We start from the raw sequence: 20,829 nt of genomic DNA, 5'->3' as shown, positions 1-20,829 counted from the left end.
TGCCTCAGCTGCTTTGAATGAGGGGGGAGTTGTAAGCTATCAGCTCTGTGGCCGGCAGTGAGACAGGCCAGAGGTCACAAAGCACAAACTCAACTACATGAAGCCCCCTGAGCACCGCAATGGGTCATAAAGGTTGTGCAGCAATAGTTACACAACTGGACTTGATTACCCTCTACAGTGACAACATCCATCGAAGTTTAGTGTATTCTGTCACGTCCAGAAATTTGGATAATGTTACATTTCACGTGATTACCAAAGCTTACTACCGATCATTCACAGGCGTCATGAACATAAAGGGTAGATTAACGTTTTCAGACACATGAAAGGGATCAACCTTCAGCGGAATGATGTGAAGAAAAATAACAACAGAAGGGTTACAGCGAGTCACCATCCAAAGCATCATCCTGACAGAGAGTGGAGGACAGTGTGATGGCACAGGTGCGTGCCGTGGCTTCCAGAGGCACTGGGTCGCTGGTGTTCATTAATGTTGTGACAGAAGACCGATGCAGCCGGATGAGTTCTGACATGTATCGGGTTACACTGTCTGCTTACATTCAGCAAAATACAGGAAGCAAATAAATATCTGAAGCCTTTATAATGGTTGGTATATTCTATTTGCATTTACGTCGAGGTTAAAGGAAGAGTTTGTAATGTTTTTAAATGTCCAACACGAAGATAAAATACATCTCTTATGGTCATAACAGTAAATATGTGGTCTTATGTGAGAAAGGATATACATTAAAAGCCATATTCATCCATTCATTCAGCAATTCTTCATCTGTGCAGTCTTGGCCTGTAAAGTGCTTTTCTCCATGTACTGCTCAAGGGCACTTTGATGTGTGGACTGCTGGGGATCAAACCACCAACCCTCCAGGTGGTGGGTAACCACTCTGCGTCCCGAGCCACAGCCACTTTCACCCAGCACATGGTTAGCTTAGTTCAGCAGAGGCGTTTTCAGAAGGTCTTGCTATGCTGTTTTGACTTTTTATTTGATCATTTTCAATTGTGCAAGTTGTGTCTGTTTGTTTCCATCTTTACTAACTGCAGTGTCCCCAGTAAACCTTCAAAGAAATTAAGGAGAAAATACAACGCTTGCAAATAAAAACTGCTGTTTTTTTGGTGACATGTTTATCCCTGATTTCAACATTATTGCATCACAGGTTAATAAAACTCAGGTTACCGAAAAACCAACTGCTATGTTTGACTAGAACGGTGTGCTGTGCCATAAATAAACATAAAGTTACAGAGTGAAAGCAGACGAGTGCTTTTCATGCTATGTTTGGAGCAAAGAGAGCAAGCTGTGAGAGAGATGTTTCCCCGAATTTCCTCTCGAAAATGAAGGCATCTCAACAAATTTAGCTCCTACACGAGTGAGCAGAACCTGTGATGCTCAGAGACTGTCTGTGCGGAGCTGTCACTCAGTCAGGTGTGTACAGAGAGAGCCTCCACGGAGCGCACAGGGGACACAGGTGGAGCGCAGGGAGCCCCTGAAGTGTCTCATTCAAAGTGGTGGGAGAATAAAGGAGGGGGAGTTGGAGGGGGAAAAAATGCAGAGAAAGATGTTATCACCTCCATCTCCTCCTCCATGTTGGTGTGAAGGGAGCTGCAGAAAACAGATGACCTACATTTCCATACCCACAAGCTCCGGCAGCAAACCCTCCCCGGATTCAGAAAAGCCAGGGTGAGGAAGGCATGGAAAGACAAAGAAATGGGAAAGAGTGAGGTTGTTTGGAGTCGGTAAAAGAAAGAGAAACAGGCAGGCTTCCAGTTTGACATGACAGACATGAGAAAGTCAGGCAGACAAAGGGAAACAGGGAAAGTTTTGACGGTAATCCTCTTCGACTCTTCCTTCCTTCCCTCTCGAGTGGTTATATAAAACACATCTAGAATTCTGTTCTATGCACATCAAAGAGCCTGCACAGCTTTGCAATCTGCATATATGATGCGTCCAGGGAACCACAGAAGGGATGTGTGTACGTGTGTGTGTACGCATTTGTGTGTGTATACGCGTGTGTGTGTGTGTGTGTGTGTGTGTGTGTGTGTGTGTGTGTGTGTGTGTGTGTGTGTTTCTGGGAGGAAGGTTGGAGTAAAAATAAGCTTCTTTGGAGAGTATTTCGATTACTCTGTGTTCAGATGAGTCACTTGGACCTGTGACTGCGTGAGTTCTGGGAAGACAAAATGCTGCAGAGATGAGTGAGCTCATTCAGTTTTCACAAAGTTCCAAGGTGGAACAGCTAAATTAGGCATTGTAGTATCTCAGAATGAGGTGCTCCTATTGAGACGTTTTGTGTGTGACAGTCCCAATGACACGCACTGGTTTAAAACAAATGCCTGTGCAATGATCTGAGAGTGTGAAGAGTGTCACTTGAATAATGTGGCGGCTAATTAAGTCATCTTACTGAAGATGAGAGCTTCATAACTCAAGTGGGCTTCTTTTTCTGTTCAACTACTGCCACCTACTGTTGACAAAAAAAAAAAAAAAAAAAAAAAGAAGGAGCCTCAAGGGTTTTGTTTTAAGCTCAGTTTGATGCTGCTTTAAGAATTTCTGCCCATTCAGGAGGAGCATTTGTTCCATTTCGATTCCATCCGAGTTTGCGTGAATTATCATAGATTGTACGATGGCTCCATCAGCAGTAGTTCTGCAAAGAAGTGGATATACCAAGGTAGCATAGTTCTTTTAAAAACTCCTCTCCGAATTTTTTTTTTAAATAATCTGCTTCAGATCATCGCTAGTTTACGTAAGTTTCAAGATGTTTGTGAGGTTTTTTTTCATTTAGTTTCATTTTTCAAATAAGCTTCAACTTAACCTTTCCTCAAACTTCCATTTGTTCTTGATGCGCTTTTCCTTAATGGATTTGTTAGTGCGCTGAGAAAGGTGCACCTCTGGTTCAGCTTCTGCAGGAATCCACTTTAGTATCCTCACACTGTCTTCAGGTCACTTTTTTTAATTGTAGAATTTGTGGTGAAATCAATGCCAGCGAGCTGCCCCGTCCTCGAGCCAGCAAGGCTTGAAGCATGACATCACAATCGGTTTGAGGTTCTTCTGCCGAAAAGACTCTTTTTTTGGTCAGCACCAAACTTGTTTACTTTGACTGAGGCCAAACAACTTACAGGAAAACGGTAGTTTTCCTAATGTTGTTGTTGGACAGAAAAGGGCTTTTTCCTGGCACACTTCCAATGCAGGTCACATTTGTTCAATCTTCCTCTGATTGCAGACTCATGCACTTTCACGTCAAAAGCTTCAAGAATTACCTGCAGATTCTGTGACACAGAAACATACAATTGCTAGTTGTAGCTAGTCTTGGATAAACTACACAAAATGTAGGTGTTCTTCCTCACTAGAGGTTTTCCTCTCTTTTCATTCAGATCGTTTGAATTTGGTGTAATAAAATTGCCGGACATGTAACAATCCAGAACATTTTCTTCCTTTTTTCCAGAGCTAGGGGTTTACCCTTTTTGATTGTCCTTTCCATCTTGGCATGACACAGCCACGCACTTCAAAAGCAAAAACAACGGCAGTTTGGACAAAATCAGCTTCCAGCGGTTTATCCCAGAGGAAGTTTTGATAACTTGGAGCCACTCAGAAACCTTTCAAGCTAATTTTATATATTTGAAGGTGTGATAAAAGAGTAAATATGTACTTTTTGCACATGATTATAGGCCGTTTGTAAACTGTAATACGTGAAATATGTCCTACGTCTCTAAATTTCCACATCAGTCTTGTGCAAGTTGCATATTATGCAACAGTTGCATAACTAATTCTGCCGGTGCGGACACGTGCTGACTACAGAGAAACTGATCTTATTTGGCAAACAGATGTAAAAACAGTCCTCTAGTATCAAACACGGCACATATTTCTCTGCAAAGTCAAATCTTAGCAGCCAGGGATAGGTTATCAAGTTCTTGTGACTGTTGCATGAGACATCTGATCCTGACGGTAAACTGTGGGAATGTTTTCTGTCTGAATAATAAGGCTGGATTGTGGTTTGGTAGATGGGAAATCATCAGTCGTTTTAATTATTTTCAACATATCAAACATATTACAAAGGGAGTGGAAAAACTCACAAAAACTGAACAAAGCAGAACTATGCGATCTTCAACTTCATGGTCGAGGTTATTCAACAATGATTCTGAGATATGCTGCTGAGCCTGTTTTATGACATGCAGTTTGAAAACCTGCATCTGTGAGAAAGCCACCTCACGTGGTAGTGATAGTGCTATACTTTTGAAAAAGAGACATCAGGTACATAGGCTCCAAGAAAACAAGAACAAAAAAAAAAACACAGCAGTGCAAGTCATTAAATGCTGAAACCCGCTGATATTTAGGACACCGAGTTAAAAACAAAACCTGGGGATGAAAAACTGTTGGCACTCTGAAAGATACGAGCCTAAATCCTGTGCCACCAAACGCGTTCAAGCTAAAGTCATATTTGAAAACAATAATGCCCACAATACAATGTATGTTATTCAGTGAACTGATGATAAAAAAAAATAAGAAAACAGAGAGTGCTATAAATAGTTGTCCGAACAAGACGTACTGGTTTGCCTTTGTAGCTACGATAGAAGTTTACCATTTATAAAAATCATGTTAGCTGACAAACTGAGTCAGGACAACTGTTTCCCATGTTCGAAATCACTCCCATCCTCACAAGGCTACATAGAGCATTACATTTAAAACTCCATAAAGAACCAAAGGCAGTAGTATCCATGACATGGACACTTCAAACAATACATACAATTCTAATGTGTTGTATTCTATTAGTGCAAACGTTACATTTTGATGAAATAACTTTAAAAAGCTCTGCTCATAAACGACTGCTGGGCCGACTGAGCAATCAGAAAACTGCACATCAGAGCTGTTGGTTTTTTTTTTCCTTCCTCGAGAACTTCCATGAAATCTGTCAATCTAAGCTAAGGTTTGACATCAAACTGCTCAGTGAGGGTGGAAGTAAGTGACTGACTGAAAACGAGTGGCCTTGGTCTGTGCCAAACTAAGTGACTCAATCGCTGCAAAAGAGAAAACAAGCATGCATACGGAAATGTTAAACCGTTCTTCTAATTTAGCCACGGAATGGTTTTCAGCTAAGAGAAATGGACCTGTCGTCGAGGATCTGCATCACAACACATCCCATCATGATCAGATGATGCTTTAGGGCGGACTTTTCCACAAAGAAGGGTGTGCCAAAGTTAAGCCTTTGAAATGAATAAGTGTTTGACAAGTGTCTCCAGTATTTTCCTTAAAAAAAAGAAATGTTTTCCTCCTAATCTGTTTATAGTCTGTATGGTTTCATCAAGCCAACAGATCAACGAGGGCTTGCATATATATCCGTCTTATCATAAGTCTCGTCTTGGCTCATTTCCTGATCTTCCGAGCTCCTCTCGGGGCCTTTCCTTGTCTCCCATCAGTGAGATTCGCTCACTCATTAACAGAGAAACAATTTCAAGTGAAAGGGCACACAGAAAAATAGCTAAAAGTTTCAAGAAGGAAACAGAGGGCCTCTCACACCATGAGAGTCCTGCTGCTCATGTATTTGCCGCTCCTGTGCTTCTGAGTGAGGATGGAGCCCCTCCTGCTGCCTCTCACCGATCCTCCCTTCAGCTTCAAACTACTGGCCGCACTCTCAGGCGCCGTCCTTCCTACTGGTTTCTCCTCAAACTCCTCATGTTTGAATTTCTGGCAGGAGCAAGAGTGCTCCGGTGTTAGTGGCTCCTTCGTTGAGCAGAACCACTTCATGGAGCTGTAGAGAAGCTCTACGCAGCTGGAAATGGCTGATATCACCCCTACAGCAAAGTAGAAGCAGAGGAAGATGCTTTTCTCTGCAGGGCGGGAGGTGAAGCAGTCCACTGTGTAGGGGCAAGGAAAGCGGCTGCAGGGGAACTGAGCCTCCACCTTGAAGCCGTACAGCCACCACTGGCCCACAATGAAGCCTATTTCTGCCACTATGCGGAAAACCACATTTATAATGTAGAGCCTCCTTAAACGATTGTCTTCTGTGTAGTCCTGACTGCTATTCTGGCTGAATTTGAGCTGTGTGGTCTTCTTGTTATGATGATGTGTGGCATACATGAGAAAAAGCAGGGAAGGAGTAGCGATGAGAACTATGTGAAACACCCAGAATCTATACTGGGAGATGGGGAAAGCCATGTCGTAACACACCTGTTTACAGCCGGGCTGGAGGGTGTTGCAGGCAAACTCCTCTTGTTCATCCTCAAATAGGTCACTGGCCACAGTTCCCAGGATCAGTATCCGAAAAACAAGCATGAGCAAGAGCCAGAAGCGACCGAGCATCGGCGAGTGGGCCTGGAGGTTATCAAAGAGTGCACCGAGGAAGCCCCACTCCCCCATGACTGCAGCAGTGTTGGAATTGGCTTGATGGAAATGCGAAGGCTCATTCACCTGGCCTTCTCAGAGCAAAAATGATCTCTGGTTGAAAAAAGAAACCAAAAGGGGCATCATTATATGCAACTCATGGCTCATTGTGAGAAGAAAGAGGCCTGAGGGCCAAATACTTGGTTCATTGCCTTCGTGGGGAATGACCTGTAACCAAAAAAATGAAACATCAGATTATAAATCTGTGCCAACAGCAATTAAAACACCAAAAGTCTTTGCTTTCAAACAAAAAGCCATTTCAGATAGTAAAAGAAACAGTTGAATCCCAGCTGAGACACCGCACGTTCATTCCTTGTTGCCTTTCGGACCTACGCTGATGCTGACTGATCATTTTTGTCGACTACATTTGTTTTCCAAAAGTGACGACCTGCGCACCTCTCTACATTTGAGTCTTATCTCAAGGTTTAACATGCAATGTTGATCACATACAAGCCAGTACTTGTGAAAATATGTTCAGCCTCGAGCTAAAATGCAGACTTGGTTGACAGTTCATGAAAAAACAGGTTCAGCCTGATGCGGTTGATCTACCTCATGTAGACGCGAAAGATCCACTTTGTTTCACCTTCGAAACCCTGCTCGTCCTGGAATAAAGCGAGGGAAGATTTAAATAAAATAAAAAAATGAAAAAGAAGGGCACTGAAAGCAAGATGCTCCCGTCTATACACCGTTGCAGTGAACTCCTTTGGTGCTCCCTCCAACTGGCCTGCGATTCAGGTTTTGTCGTGGCTTATAATTGAGAGGGCGGCAACACTTTAGGAAATTCCTTCTGTGTCCTAATCTGCATCCACAGTCCCAGACTGAGGCGATGTTTACCCAAGAAAGGCAAACTCTTGATGAGCATTTCAAAGAGCTTCCTAAATGGCAGGAAGGATCTGTTTTAAGCCGGACCACCAGTTTCCCTGGTCACAAGGGATAACATGAGAACATATGACCTCATTGACGCACAAATCCAATTAATAGTAGACGTAGGTGGCAATTGGAGGATCTTAATGAGTCGCACAAGTCTTGCAGTTAGTGGCTTAAAGTTCAAGCTTTGTTATCTTAAGCAATAATTGTTTCCCTGAACCAGTACAAGCAAAGCCCTGGAGTCTCCACAGATAGCGGTGATAAAGCACTACTCACCCATCTAAATGCTCCAGTGACCTGTTCCTGTCACAGCACACAGTTTGCATTACCTCCAGCCGAAGCTCCTCCCTCTTTCAAAACATGCTGGTACTCATGTTGGGAACGAGATTTATAGCCCAGAGGCAAACCATTCAAACAATTCACAACGCACCGCAGGATCGATACAAACTTTATTTCTAAAAAAAAGGCCATAGAAATATTTACAAGACAGGACAAAAACAGAGGCAACAGGAATTACAAAAGCCATGTAAAAGAATAAACTTTAGGACTTCAACTTGTAACTAACAGCGTCCAATGTTGAAACCTAAAACTCTTTCAGGGGATGAACCACAGTAAGATCTAACGTGTGTTTTACTGAGAACATTACATAAAATCCTTAACGAAAAAATATGAACAATGAATTAAAAATCTTCGTCCGAGTCCAGGTTGTAGGTAACAGGCTTCCGGGCACGTGAGGGTTTATCCCGCGGTGCCACGGCAACGGGAGCCGCTGCTTCTTCGTCCGAAACCTGGAAGCTGTCGTCTTCATCCCAATTCTTGGTTTTCTACAAAAAGGAGACGCATAGGTTTCAACAAGTGTTAAACTACGATACTTAAAATCAGCGTTACGTCTAAAGAAAGACAATAAAGTTGGATGTAAACACGGACCTTGTTGCCATTCATCTTGGTCTTGAGCCGTGACATGAGGTTGTCGGAGCTGCTGTCGGAGTCGTCGCTGACGACCTGCTTTCGTTTGCCAACAGGCTTCGCCTTCGCAGCTGGAGCTCTCTTTTCAGTCTCCGAGTCACTGGAGTCGAATGACGGGACTTTTTTGGCAGCAGTGATGGAGGAAGCTTTGGGCTTAGAAAGAGCATCCAAGATGGAGGGCTGCTTTACATCTAGAAGAAAAACAAACGAAACAAATGGTTGCGCTAAATAGTAGCTTTGTGAACTTCTGCAGCCAGTGGGGTGCTTTATAAAAAGCTCTCTCTAATCGGTACCTGCGGCCTTCTTCTTGGAAGCGGCTGGTTTCCGAGCAGGTGCAGCTTTCTTGGGTGCAGCCTCTTTGGTTTTCCTTTGAACTGGAGCCTTGGATGCAGGCACCTGATCATCAGACTGAGCTGTAAAGTTCCACAATTTAAAAAAAAAATAATAATAATAATCAATCCGGAAGCCTTTTGCCCGACATTTTTCAATCTCATAACACAAGCTGCTAACAGCAATACTTACAACTAGACTTGGTGTCACTTTGTTTCACCGTAGCTTTGCCCTTTGCCACTTTTTTCCTGCATACAAACAGACAAAATTCAAAATAAGTGGAGGGAAACAAACTGACAGGAGAAGCCTTTTGCTTTTAAAATCGTGTCAAAACTCACGCCGGCTCTGGAGCTTTGGGAGGTGGAGCTGCAGAGTCCACGTCACTGTCAGACAAAGCGCTGAGCTCTGGAGCAAAGCTCGTATCCTCATCACTGATGACAGCTCTCCGTTTCGGAGCAGTCTTCTTCTGACAGTCGTCGAATTCATCTTCGCTGTCAGACAGACTGTACTTCACCGGGGCTTAAACAATGGACAACAGAAAGGGCAGATTTAGCCAAGTTGTTTTTCTTAAAGGAGTCATTTAAACAAAAAGGGACTCACTGATTAGTCATGATAAATGACAAGATCAGCAGCAAACAGCTGCTGCAATCAGTTTGAGATAAGTGATAAGAGCTAATCAGAGTCCGGAAACGAGTCTGGAATGTTACACCTTCGCTCACAATCTGACTAACAGAACAAGTATACCGATGTGTAAAGGCATCGGTATGATTATCATGCACCCACCTCTAGTTTTACGTTCCATTCGCTCCCTGGGGGCAACCACTTCGTCCGTCTCCATTTCACTGCTGGACACACCTTCAGACTCCTCATCCGACCACGGATTCTTCTTTGGCTTCTTGGCAACAGCCTTGAACTGGAGAGTGGTCTGTTTTCCAGTATTTGAAGCTGCTGAAAACAATAAAAATAGTTTCATACCCAACAGAGGATCTAGATTGGAGTGTTTAAAGCAAAATCGATAATCTTACAGTCTTTCATCACGCAGAATTACCTTTTTAATGATGCTTACAGCATGCTCTGATGCACTCTTACATACGAGGACCTAAATAATTGACAGCGCGTTTGAATGTTTGAGCAGTCTTGTACTGAGAGCTTCAAACAGAACACTTCCCCACTGCTGCTCAGAGGTGATTATGGAAGCAACATATGGTTTTGAACAAGTGTGCAAATTTCTTTTCCTCCAGTTATGGAGCCAGTCTCATTACAATACCTTAAAGGAATGTTTCAGCGGCTCAGATATTGATCTGTTAGCTGTGGGGTTTTAATTACTGTTGTTTAACCCAACAATCTGAGGCTGCGACAATAAACTGTTTGATCAAGTTAAGCACCATGTAATTCATAGACAAAAGTGCAAAGTTGTTCTCCTAACTGTTAATGGATTACAGTATTACTCAATAGCCACTGTGCTGTTCGCAAAGCTGTGACATGAAGCTTAAAATGTCTATTTGGTCCTTCCTCTAAATGTCAAATGTTACAACAATTTAAACATGTTTTGTTCTATTCTTATTCACCAAAATCCATTCACTGAGCAGTCATTCTTACCTTTCTCTTTTGCCTGGGTTTTAGTTTTCTTGTTCAGTCGTGCAGTCAAACCAGTTTCCTCAACTGGCTCCGAGCGGTCTGCGTCCTCCCCAAATTCCATCTTCATCACGACATCTTCGCTCTTCGTTGACGAAAGAGGACAAAGAGGAACACGCCAGTTTAGCTTCCGACAGTGGCGAACGTCAAAATTTAAAAGTGCAAAACAAGATACAGCACAGAAAACACCAACGCCTCGTATTGTGGGATTTGCTTAACCACACATGAGAAACCCCTACCTTGACTTTTCTGCCTCTCTTGCCTTCTCCTTTCTTAAGATCAGCCTTCCTGTTTGCCTCTGCTTTCATTGTGCTGGTGACGCGAGGAACAACGCGACGGCCCTGTGGTGTGGGCAAAGTCTCCTGCTTCACCTTCAACTTCACCGATTTGCCTTTCCCAGCCTTTACAGGCATAGCGGCGTTCTCCTTTTCTTTAGCCTCAAAGCGCTACGCACGGGAAACGGGATGAGAAAAAAAAAAAAGACAATATCAAGTCAGTGCAATCCTTTCAAAAAAATAAAAGATCATCTGTACCTGTTTTAATCGGGATTGGATGTACAGCAGAAACAAGTTACAGAAAGAGCAATTACCTCCAGTTCCTCTGAGAAAGCAGCAAGGTCTTCCTTCCACAAGTCTGTTGGATTCTTCTTCTTCAGAATGTTCAGTTCTGTAGACTAGAGCAGTTGGGTCGGAAATGGACAAATTTACCACAAGACAAACGCATACAGATCCAAAATTATTCATCCATCAATTTTAGCCAGATTGCAGCCTATAATAGAAGAAACTCACCTTGGCATCCCTCTGTTTGCACAGCTCATCTTTCTTCTCTTTGGTCAAGTACCACATGGGCATGCTCAGCAGGTAGTTGTAGTCGGGCCCGTCAGCATCTTCTTTGTCCGTTTTTTCCTCTTCGTCTTCATCCTCCATCTCCTCCTCATTCTAAGAGAATAAACACAAGACTAAACCTGTGACTAAACTGTACTGGCTCATCGTCTCGGTTTTTAGCCCAACGCCATTTGATCAAGACTCTCCCACCTTCTCTTGGGCCTGTTTCCAGGATTTGACCGGGTCAGAGTCGTAGCCCATTTGTTGCAGCATGCGAATCAGTTCCTTTTTTGGCTTGTTCTCTACAAGCAGATAAGACAGTGTTATTCTTCTCACCAAGCAGAACCAAAAACTCACCAAAATGTTCATCTAAATAGTGGTTTCATCGTGATTAGAATGGGAAAGGCTTTTTACAAGTTGCTACTCACCGATGACAAGGGTGCCCTGAATTTTCTCCAGGATGAAACGGGCCTGGTTTGAGAGCTTAGAGCTCTCTGCCCCCAGCATGCCTGTCAGCCAGTCCTTTCTCAGCACATAGTACTTCATCCTCAACTCAAAGAAGTCCTTGAGGATATCCTGCACCGAATCGTACTTTTTCAAGCTGCCCACGTGGTCAAACAGGACCTAAAAAGCAGGCACAAACAACGCCAACGGCTTGATGGTTTGGAAACAGACCAACGTTTTTTTTTTTTCATCGCCGCCTGTTGCGAATGCGCTCACACGTGTGATAGCCTTACCATAGAATTGCAGGTGAGGGGACTCTGAAGTTTGAAGACTTTGTGAAGGCCAGCAGCCTCTGCCTCCCTGAGCTTCTCTGGTGTCATCTTGACCAAGAAGCGCACCGTGGCGTCAGTGTGGTACTCCTTGTAGTCAGTGATTAGAGGCGGAACCTTCTCCGTGCCATTCAACATCGGCTCCAACACGTTCTCTTTGTAGTTCTGGACAATAGAAACCAATGTGAGGTGATCATTTAGAGTTAATCAAAATAAACCCACACGTTCTTAAAATGAAAACAATCCAGCTTAATTTGGGTCATTGTTGAGTCTCTTATCAAACAGTGCTGGAGTAGATTAATAGGTCTTTAATCAAGGCTTTAGCGACTCACCTGCGTCCAGGATTTGACGGGCAATTCAGAGATCTCAATGGTGTTGGAATCAATGATGGCCACCTCTCCACTATTCATGTATTGGTTGTCCATCACCTGGTCGATGGTGCCTCTGAAGCCTTTATAGTTTGGAAGCTAAAAAAAAAAAAAAAAAGAAGGAAGACATTTCATCATGCAGTTTGTACACAGAAAAACTAAATGGTAGAATTTATAAATCAAAGGCCTGTCCTCACCATGGGCAGGGGTTCTTCTCCATCGAGCATACGGTGAATGCTAGTGATGATCTCACGTATGTCGTAGTTGGGAATCTTGCTGGCCCATCCTGTGCCGATACCTTCGGCACCGTTCACCAGCACCGTGGGGATAATGGGAATGTACCATTCGGGCTCTACACGCTGATTGTCATCAAAGTTGTACTTGAGGAGGTTGTCATCCACCGATGGGAAAACGAGGCGAGCCAGTGGGCTGAAAGTACAGAAAGTCGGGCGAATCTAAAGTTAATCACTGACAAAGCAAACCATGAAATGTACCTCCACTCCACACTGATAGAAGTGCGCAGGAGGTCGGTGGTGGTGGGTTGCGCGATGCATGCTGACCTGAGCATGGTGAAAATGTATCGAGGGCTGGCTGAGTCCTTGCCTCCATGCAACCTGGTTCCAAACTGTCCCAGAGGCTGCAGCAGGCTCAAGTTGTTGCTTCCCACAAAGTTCTGGGCTAAACCAACAATCGTCATCATCAGTGAGACCTGAAAATTTAAAAGAGCCGAGATTAAAACAAGAGAGGACTTCTAAATAATGGGAGCACTAGTCACACTATTTTCATTATATAATGCTAAAAGTAGCTTGATATTACATGCACTGCATTTTGTGACTTTGACCACCACAAAGTCCCTTTACCAAGTTGTTGGTCTCACCATAAAAGTGAAAAAACAAACCAAAAAAAACCCAGAAACCACCGTTCTGCTGTGGGTTTGGTTTTGCAACTTAATACAGAAAGCTAATTTGAATAAAAGTCTATCAAAATGCACTTGATCTAATGTAGAAGTTAAGGACCTCTAGATGCCATTTCTCTACTCGGGTGTCATTAAACCACAGAAGAAGATGAAAAGCAACAAGATGACAACATTAAAAGAGTACAAAACAAAACTCTGCACAAAATGAGCCGTTTATACAAAGATTGTTGGAAATGATTGTGATTATTACAACTGCCGTGATGTCATGAATGTGATACAACTTGGTATTATATAAATTTTCTATGAAGTGTGCGTTTCATTTTCCTTCAAAATCAAATGTATTTGTTAGGAAATACGAATTTCATATTCCTAATTTTGTTATGCTAATATTTGTCATAATTGTTTATTAATCGAGCATCATTTAAATCAATATAAAATATACAATGGAAGCTTAAAAAAAAGCAAAAACAAAAAAAAAAAACAGGCTGCATTGAAGACAATACAGCCGCTATCAGCATTCTAATCTCTTTGACAAATCCCTCCGTTCAGCCCGTCTCACCTCTCCATGGTGGTAGGCTGACATCTCAGCCACTGAGCCAGCCAGCTGGGCCACCTTCACCTCCCGCTTGTCATTCCTCTTGAAGCAACAGAACAACACCTTCCTCTGACCTGGTTTCAAACCTGACACACACAGAATACACACATTAAACCACCCATTTCACTTAAAAATACAAACAGCTAAAGGTTTGCTCTTGGTGATCATTTTGCGCACCGTCCACCAAGCAGGGAATGGACCTCTCATTGTCAGAGTTGGAGAAAAGTACGAGCTCCTTGTTGACAAAGTCGTTGTAGGACAGGGACTTGGTTGACTGCCCGTACAGGTAATCCTGTAAACAGACAGGAAAGTAAGCATTAAACTTCACCGAAATCAACAGGAAAGCGCATGAAGCTCACTAATTGCTGGGGCGTTACCTCGGGCAGGTTGTGCTCCCTGCGCTGGCGCCTGTTGATCATGAAGTTGGTGAGCCACTCTTTTCTCTCGTCCACTTTCTTCTTGCTAAAGGCCTAGCCAAAAGGAAAAAGACACAAGCTTTAAATACTCAACCCAACTAGTTATATCTCAGCCAGTAATTACGTCTAAACCGATGGGCAACATCTTACAAGGGTGATAGCTTCATCGTCTGCAGGTCCTGAGTACTTGAAGGGGATACGGTGTCTCTGCATATCAGTGAAGTACTCCTTGGCTTCCTGTGATGTGCTGGTTCCCAAACCTGGATAGGTTAAGACCACAAAGACAGAATAAGTGACAGCAATATAGACACTTTCTCAACCGCATCCATTACGTTGACCAAGTATGATGGGCTGCTTACTTGTCTGTGTTTTACTACCACACAGGGGTTTACAACAAACCTTTGTAGTATTTGATTTTCCAAGATTTGTGGTTGGACTGGCTCTCCTTCCATGTGTTGAACTCAGGGATACTGTAGAAAGACAGCTGCGTTTTCTTGAAAGATGCCTAAAGAAAAGAAACAAAATGTCATATTGTTTATTGCCTCGTCATGGTGATAATCAGTTGAGTATTATGAGGTTTCAGCACCAGATGGCAGTATTGCTATAAACTTGGGCAGCCTGCTTACAAAATGTGAGCCTTTTGCCCCTGATGGAAATCCCTGTCGCACATTACTTGTTATATTCCCATATAAGTCAGCTACTAAATACAATTTTATGGTGCGGCTGGCAAACAGCCCGAAGTGGCAACATCCAAGTTATATACGGCCAAATTCAAACTGAAACAAGACTTTTATTTGAACCCATGTACCTTGATGATGGGGGTGATGAACTCTTCCAGGAAGTTATGGCGGAGCAGTGATGGCCAGTTGTGGTGGATAAAGTTGATCAGCAAACCCTTAATGTGTGAGCCATCTTGATCCTGTCACAGCAACATAAATACAGTCCAGACACATTAGTGTAAGATTAAAGCTCAGGGTCAATATCAGCTGATCTTCAACATGTGGAACTGCACCCATAGGGAAGAGTGGGACAACCTCATTATGACCAATCTTACTTGTTTCCCAGTACGAGTTCAAGAATGAGCTTAGTCTCGGATGCCGTCTCTTCCACTCCTCATGATGGCCCATACGCTTTTCCAATAGATTGCAGCTATGCTGAGAGTAATGGGGGAGCTCTTGTTTGTGTAATAAATGCACATTTAAGCCAAGCTGAGGTTTACTTGAAGCTTTCAGTGGTTCAATGAAGCTAAACAGAATTTGTATCTTTCTTAATTCCACAGCTGTGTTTGCTGCTGTCAACCTCTCTTTGTTGACTTTGAGGGGAAGATTTTATCAATGATGGCATAAGCTGTAGTGTTTTTCTTGCACTGGTAAGCATTTATCCCAGGTGCTCTAAAAGAAACAAGGGAAGGCTCTGAATTTTACCCCTAAATTTAATTCGCCATTCACCTTTTTTGAAAAAAAAAAAAAAAACCAACTCATAAAATAACACACCTGATCTGTCATGATCATGATCTTGCCATAACGCAGACTTTTGAGGGATTCTGGGTCACTGTAGTTCTTCTTGTACTGAAGGCCAATAATCTTGATGATGCTGTTGATTTCAGCATTTTCCATAATCTGCAAAGGAAGACCAAACGATTTATCCTCACAGCTGTCTACATTACTGCCAGATGATGCCAAAAGGTTTTCTCTGATTCTACAAGCTGTAAACAACAAATCATTACAGTGTAACAAATATAACTATCCTCCTGGTCCCCCCCAGGACACATAACAGTACTAGCAACCTGCCATCGAATGACTGCAAGAAAAACGCTGTTGAGGCTAACCTGTTTGTGTGTGGCCTCCCGGACGTTGAGCATCTTGCCTCTGAGGGGGAACACGCCGTATCTGTCCCTTCCGACCACCCCCAGCCCAGACACAGCAAGTGTCTTGGCTGAGTCTCCCTCAGTGAGGATCAGTGTGCAGCCAATGGAGTTCTTCCCACCTGTCGGAAAACATGGTTAGAAACAGAAAAAAACTGCAGCTCGTTTGAATAATCATGAAGCTAAAGTGTATCGAGATTTTGAAAGAAAAAAAAAAGTAGCAAGGTTTACATTACCTGCATCATTAGCATCATCCAGTTTTGGCACACCTTTGATTTTTGTGTGCTTAACAGCAGAACATTTCTTGTTGAGCTGAGACTGAGCCTTGAACTTCACCCAGTTCATGATGCTTTCCACAATCCCACAGGTCGTGGCCTAAGAGACACAGAACATGGGGAGCAATTAGAGAAAGCTGAATGATTACACAGTTTGACTAATGCAGTGCGACAGGATTTCCATAAGAACCTGCTTAATGAACTTGTCACCGAGGGGACAAGTGGACCCAAAGCTCTTCTGTTGCAGTGTCATGTTCTCTTTGGTCTGAGAGTCAAAGGTTGGGTTTTCGATGAGGCAATTGACAAACAGCCACATGTGGTTCTTTACCTATATGGAGAAGGAGTGGAAGCATGTAAAAAAAGGCATGCATTTTAAGAAACATTTCAATCGTCCATCTCTATTACAGATGGGGAAGAAGTTTACAGTGAGCCGACTGTACCTGGAAAGGCTTGACAGCCACACCAGCTTTGTTTTTCTTCTTCACCACTTCAATGAGCTTACCAACCACCTGATCAGCCACATAGTCCACGTGTCTGCCTCCCTAAGATTCAAAGCAAAAAATAAATAAATAAATAAAACCCATTTACAGAATAAATGTGGTAAATCTTAATCACGGTGACATTAAGTGGCCTGGAGAGCAGCCAAACCTGTACTTAACTGCCAAAAACACTGGTCTAGTATTTCAGAGTGAAAATGCTTTATAGATCCTCTTTATAGATGTGGCTGACAAAGCAAGAAAGTTATGATTGGCCCACTGTTCTAACAAACCACTTAAAATCTCAAATTGATCATTTGGCATGCGAGTAAGAATCCACAACTAATTCATTAATTACTCTTTTACACAATGCATGCGCTACAAAGAGTCTAATACAACGAGACGTTACCTTTGTTGTGGCGATACTGTTGACAAAGCTGACTTGCTGAAAACCTTTCTCGCTCATGGTGAGGCAGACCTCCCAGCGCTCATTGACAGTCTCATGGATCACAGTGAGGGGACTGCCCAGCTCATCCACCTTGTCCTTCACGTACATGTCCACGTAGTTTCGAAAATTTGTAACCTGGAGTTTCAGAGCAAGATTTACCCCTTACTCATGTGACAAAATATATATATATATATATATATATATATATATATATATATATCAAGCATACTCCAAATGAGAAACCACCATTTTTAAATCACAAGAATAATACAACATGATGCTCTACACATAGTTTGCTCCCCTGGAAAAAAAGATGTAATTTGAAAAGTTTAAGACAAAAGCACACAATCATGGAAAAGCCTAGAAGTTTAATATTTTTTCTTCGGATATTATAAGCGTCACGATGCTAAAAAGCTGGCAGGATCTCGGCAGAAGCTGTTTACTTCTACCACGCGTCTCTGAATTACACACCAAGGCTCCAAACACTTAGAGAGTCATTACAGAGCCAACGGATGGACCCTAACAACTGAGACTTTTCTTGCCTCAAAGAAGTCAATCTGAGACATATTTCAGCTTCAAACTTTATACCTGACTTTGAGAGAAATCCCTTGTTGAGAACATTTAAGCCAAATGTATGTATTTTAATTGTCTTACCGGCAGCCTCTTGCCATTGAAGAACACCTTGACACCCTTGGAGGATCCAGCAATGTCGTAGGCCCTCCTGGTCATCAGAGCTACGGTGTCTTTGTCCAGGACGCTCATCTTAAACTTGGAAAGATCTGGCCTGAAGGTGATGCAAGTGTATTCCTCTCCATCCAAAGGTTTGATGTTTGAATCCCCCGTTCTGCCCATGTTATCATACCAAGTCTGGAAGACATACAAGAATTGTTAACAGGCATATTTTACAAGTTGGAATGTAAATAAAAAGGCAAATGTGGTTCATTGTTCTTCCTACCTGCTTGAAGAACTTTTTTGACTCTTTACAGGCAGTCTCTACGGTGAACTTTGTACTGAAGATGTTGCAAAGCTTGGCACCATATCCATTACGTCCACCTAAAGAACGAGTATGGATGTCAGTTGTTATATGCTTGGACAAAAAGACCTTTCATTAACCAGGGATTCAATTCAAACTCCATTTGAGTGAAATCTATGCACTTATTAACGTCATCATCAGTAATAATTCTAACAAACGAATTTAGGTCTTTTTTTTTTTAACACTTTAAACAGCATGAGCAAATGTTGCTCATGTTGCTGATGACTCCAGATTGGTTGTACCTCAACAATGTCTTCACATGTCATGATTTCAAGATGCAATCAGACCCAATGTCCAAAAGGCCCTAAATTTGGAATAATAAACTAAAATATTCTTTACTGTAATAAAATAAAAACAGTCGGTCTCACCAGTGACTTTCTTCTCATCATCATCATAGTTACTGGAAGTAAGGAGCTGTCCAAAGATGAGGGCAGGCACATAAACCTTCTCCACCTTGTGCTGCACCACGGGAATCCCCTTCCCATTATTCCATACACTGATGGTGTTGTTTTCACTAAGAAAATACACATATGATATGATATGATATGATATATATATATATATATATATATATATATACACACACATCTCAAGGGAAGCTGTATAGGGCCATGACAAGCAAAGAGACACTGGTAGAATTGCAATGCATTTTAAGACCTGAACTGGTGGTGCAGTGTTATAAATTACTCACACATCAATGCTGACTTTAATGCAGGACATGCTCTTGTCCCTCTGCTTATTGTCAGCCGCGTTTACTGGTGGGGGAATTTAACAAAAAGGGTTTAAGCAAAGACGGCCCTTTCACAAGATGTCGAACATCGTACATCATTTAAATTGCGAAAGCCATTTACTCACCGAGGATCTCGTCAAAAATCTTGTAAAGCCCAGGTACAAACGTCACATCCCGACAGTTCAGTCCAACATCCGCATCATACACCCACATTTGCTAAAAGAAGAAGTCAGTTAATGATGTTTGTACGTTCTACTTTGTTCTCCTAATCAACATCCTGCAGCACTGGAGTGAAAACAAAATTATTCACATTAAATCCTGCAAGATTTACCCAAGGACTTAAATCCATGCATATTTGTATAAATATGGCCAGATATTGCTTACTTGGGTTACAGGCTCTACAGAACCTATGTAGGAGTCTGGTCTGAGCAAAATATGCTCCAGCTGCGTCTTCTTCTGATAGATCCTTTCCACTGACAGCCGCTTGTCATCTTTCTTTGTCTTTGCCACTGGCTTGTTTTCCAAAAAGGCCTGTTGGACATGACACAAGTTATCATTTGATTTAAACTTCAGGTCAAGACAGGGGTTTGTATCCCTATAATGAAGAACAACATCTGCAGTACCACTGGATCAAACGGCTTCACACCGCTGTGGCGATTCAATGAAGAATTCTAATATAGACAAACAGAACCTAAAACATTACGGCGTATATATTGATGTAGATTCTCGCTCATCCGGGTTATGGTAATCCGAAGAACTTGAATAAAGGAAGAAGTCCAGTTGCCCTTATTCAAGCTCTTAGTCTGAGATGAATGCCATATATGGGCTACACCATTGTAATAGGCATGGAAAGAGATGCAGCTTGATGTAAATATATAGTTTATGTTTTAGACGAGCGAATTGATTGATCCCAGTCCTGAACATTTGTGGTAATCACATATGGAACTGTGCCATGTGTCTGAGAAAGGATGTATTACGTTACTGAAAGGGGTACCACTAAGCAAAGCTCTGTTTTTGATCAGATCAGTGCATATTGCAAAGTCTGGTTGTAAGTATTTAAATCACGAACTACAACTTCTTACTTATCGTAAACGAGACTTCTGCTAATGTAGCTAAGGGATGTTAGCTAGCTAAAGTTAACGGTTTTGTTGCTTTTACAACGAGTCGCTGTAAGCAAACAAGTAAAACAGGAAATATCAAACTGACAGTGAAATTACCTTCAGCGGTTCAGCCATTCTTCTTGTATTTATTGCTTGCAAATATTACAAACTACGCTTACAATTTGATAAACAGGTACGAGCTAACCCTCAAAATAACTGTGGAACCTTTTTGTCGCCGAGGGAAACAAGGAGCCTCCTTGAATTTTCAAAATTTTGTTTCACCGTCTCCCGCCGACTATGTTCGCCAATCAGACGACGGACCTCGTGATGCTTTCCTCCAATGATGAACGTAAATCCGCCTCTCTTCTAGTAAAGAACCAATAGTTGACAGCAAAAGTAGTATACACCCGCCTTTGTGTTTTACGGCCAATCAGCTTCTCAAGTTTAAAAAAAATTTAAATATGTGCTAGAAGTATACACAGAGCAAATTTCCTAAATAATCTGATACTAACTGTCAATAAAACTATATTTGCCTAGAGAAAGAATGTTATGACAATACAGCCATACACATTTAGACCATATATTAACAGTTTATTGACTGTCCACAGGTCTGTTTACATAATTACATACTGTTTCAGAGCAAAACAGTGTTAGAATCAAACTTGATTTGCAACCCACTCATTAGGGACAAGTTTTAGAATAATCTTTTTAAAAGTTTACCTTGTTCTTTAAATCTCAATGTGATTAGAATTTACAGGGATCAGAGACACTATGTAAATCTCAGCTTCGTAATCAATTCAGGATTTACCATCATAAAATAAGTTGCAGTGTTTTCATTTACAT

At 42.1% G+C, this 20,829-nt stretch overlaps 2 protein-coding genes across 4 annotated transcripts; both read right to left on the bottom strand.

Moving 5' to 3' along the window:
- Positions 1 to 3,967: 3,967 nt before the first annotated feature.
- On the bottom strand, positions 3,968 to 7,571 carry LOC142374253 (gap junction delta-3 protein-like). 2 transcript variants are annotated; one of them, XM_075457832.1, is made up of 2 exons: positions 7,514 to 7,571; positions 3,968 to 6,538 (listed from the first exon to the last, which is right to left on the bottom strand). In XM_075457832.1, the coding sequence occupies exon 2, from the start codon at positions 6,344 to 6,346 to the stop codon at positions 5,501 to 5,503; it is 846 nt and encodes a 281-aa protein (XP_075313947.1). In that variant the 5' UTR covers positions 6,347 to 6,538; positions 7,514 to 7,571; the 3' UTR covers positions 3,968 to 5,500. The 2 variants fall into 2 exon arrangements, with proteins under 2 accessions (XP_075313947.1, XP_075313946.1); XM_075457831.1 differs by lacking the exon at positions 7,514 to 7,571 and adding an exon at positions 6,920 to 7,426.
- A 98-nt stretch (positions 7,572 to 7,669) lies between these two features.
- On the bottom strand, positions 7,670 to 20,230 carry top2a (DNA topoisomerase II alpha). 2 transcript variants are annotated; one of them, XM_075457248.1, is made up of 35 exons: positions 20,104 to 20,230; positions 19,271 to 19,417; positions 19,012 to 19,102; positions 18,848 to 18,911; positions 18,525 to 18,670; positions 18,079 to 18,176; positions 17,778 to 17,990; positions 17,085 to 17,258; positions 16,640 to 16,741; positions 16,390 to 16,527; positions 16,161 to 16,299; positions 15,889 to 16,046; positions 15,554 to 15,679; positions 14,869 to 14,979; positions 14,460 to 14,565; positions 14,211 to 14,320; positions 14,022 to 14,114; positions 13,822 to 13,936; positions 13,609 to 13,730; positions 12,694 to 12,842; positions 12,331 to 12,562; positions 12,098 to 12,232; positions 11,730 to 11,930; positions 11,421 to 11,616; positions 11,203 to 11,294; positions 10,957 to 11,106; positions 10,758 to 10,841; positions 10,408 to 10,614; positions 10,133 to 10,253; positions 9,317 to 9,481; positions 8,872 to 9,052; positions 8,726 to 8,781; positions 8,497 to 8,616; positions 8,165 to 8,394; positions 7,670 to 8,061 (listed from the first exon to the last, which is right to left on the bottom strand). In XM_075457248.1, the coding sequence occupies exons 1-35, from the start codon at positions 20,119 to 20,121 to the stop codon at positions 7,918 to 7,920; spliced, it is 4,734 nt and encodes a 1,577-aa protein (XP_075313363.1). In that variant the 5' UTR covers positions 20,122 to 20,230; the 3' UTR covers positions 7,670 to 7,917. The 2 variants fall into 2 exon arrangements, with proteins under 2 accessions (XP_075313363.1, XP_075313364.1); XM_075457249.1 differs by having other exon boundaries at positions 9,317 to 9,478.
- Positions 20,231 to 20,829: the final 599 nt, after the last annotated feature.

Source organism: Odontesthes bonariensis, chromosome 23, assembly GCF_027942865.1.
Source record: "Odontesthes bonariensis isolate fOdoBon6 chromosome 23, fOdoBon6.hap1, whole genome shotgun sequence".
NCBI classification, from domain to species: Eukaryota; Metazoa; Chordata; class Actinopteri; order Atheriniformes; family Atherinopsidae; genus Odontesthes; species Odontesthes bonariensis.
Note: the sequence above shows the minus strand (reverse complement) of the source record. Positions and strands in the feature narration are given on the sequence as shown.

Excerpts from the sequence above, each read along its gene's own strand:
- top2a (XM_075457248.1), bottom strand. Across the intron at positions 10,615-10,757 it reads CTTTCTCAGAGGAACTGGAG|CGCTTTGAGGCTAAAGAAAA; the intron begins GTAATTGCTCTT and ends TCCCGTGCGTAG. Across the intron at positions 8,617-8,725 it reads AAGTGACACCAAGTCTAGTT|CTCAGTCTGATGATCAGGTG; the intron begins GTAAGTATTGCT and ends GGAACTTTACAG.
- LOC142374253 (XM_075457832.1), bottom strand. The coding sequence starts at position 6,346 with ATGGGGGAGTGGGGCTTCCTCGGTGCACTCTTTGATAACCTCCAGGCC.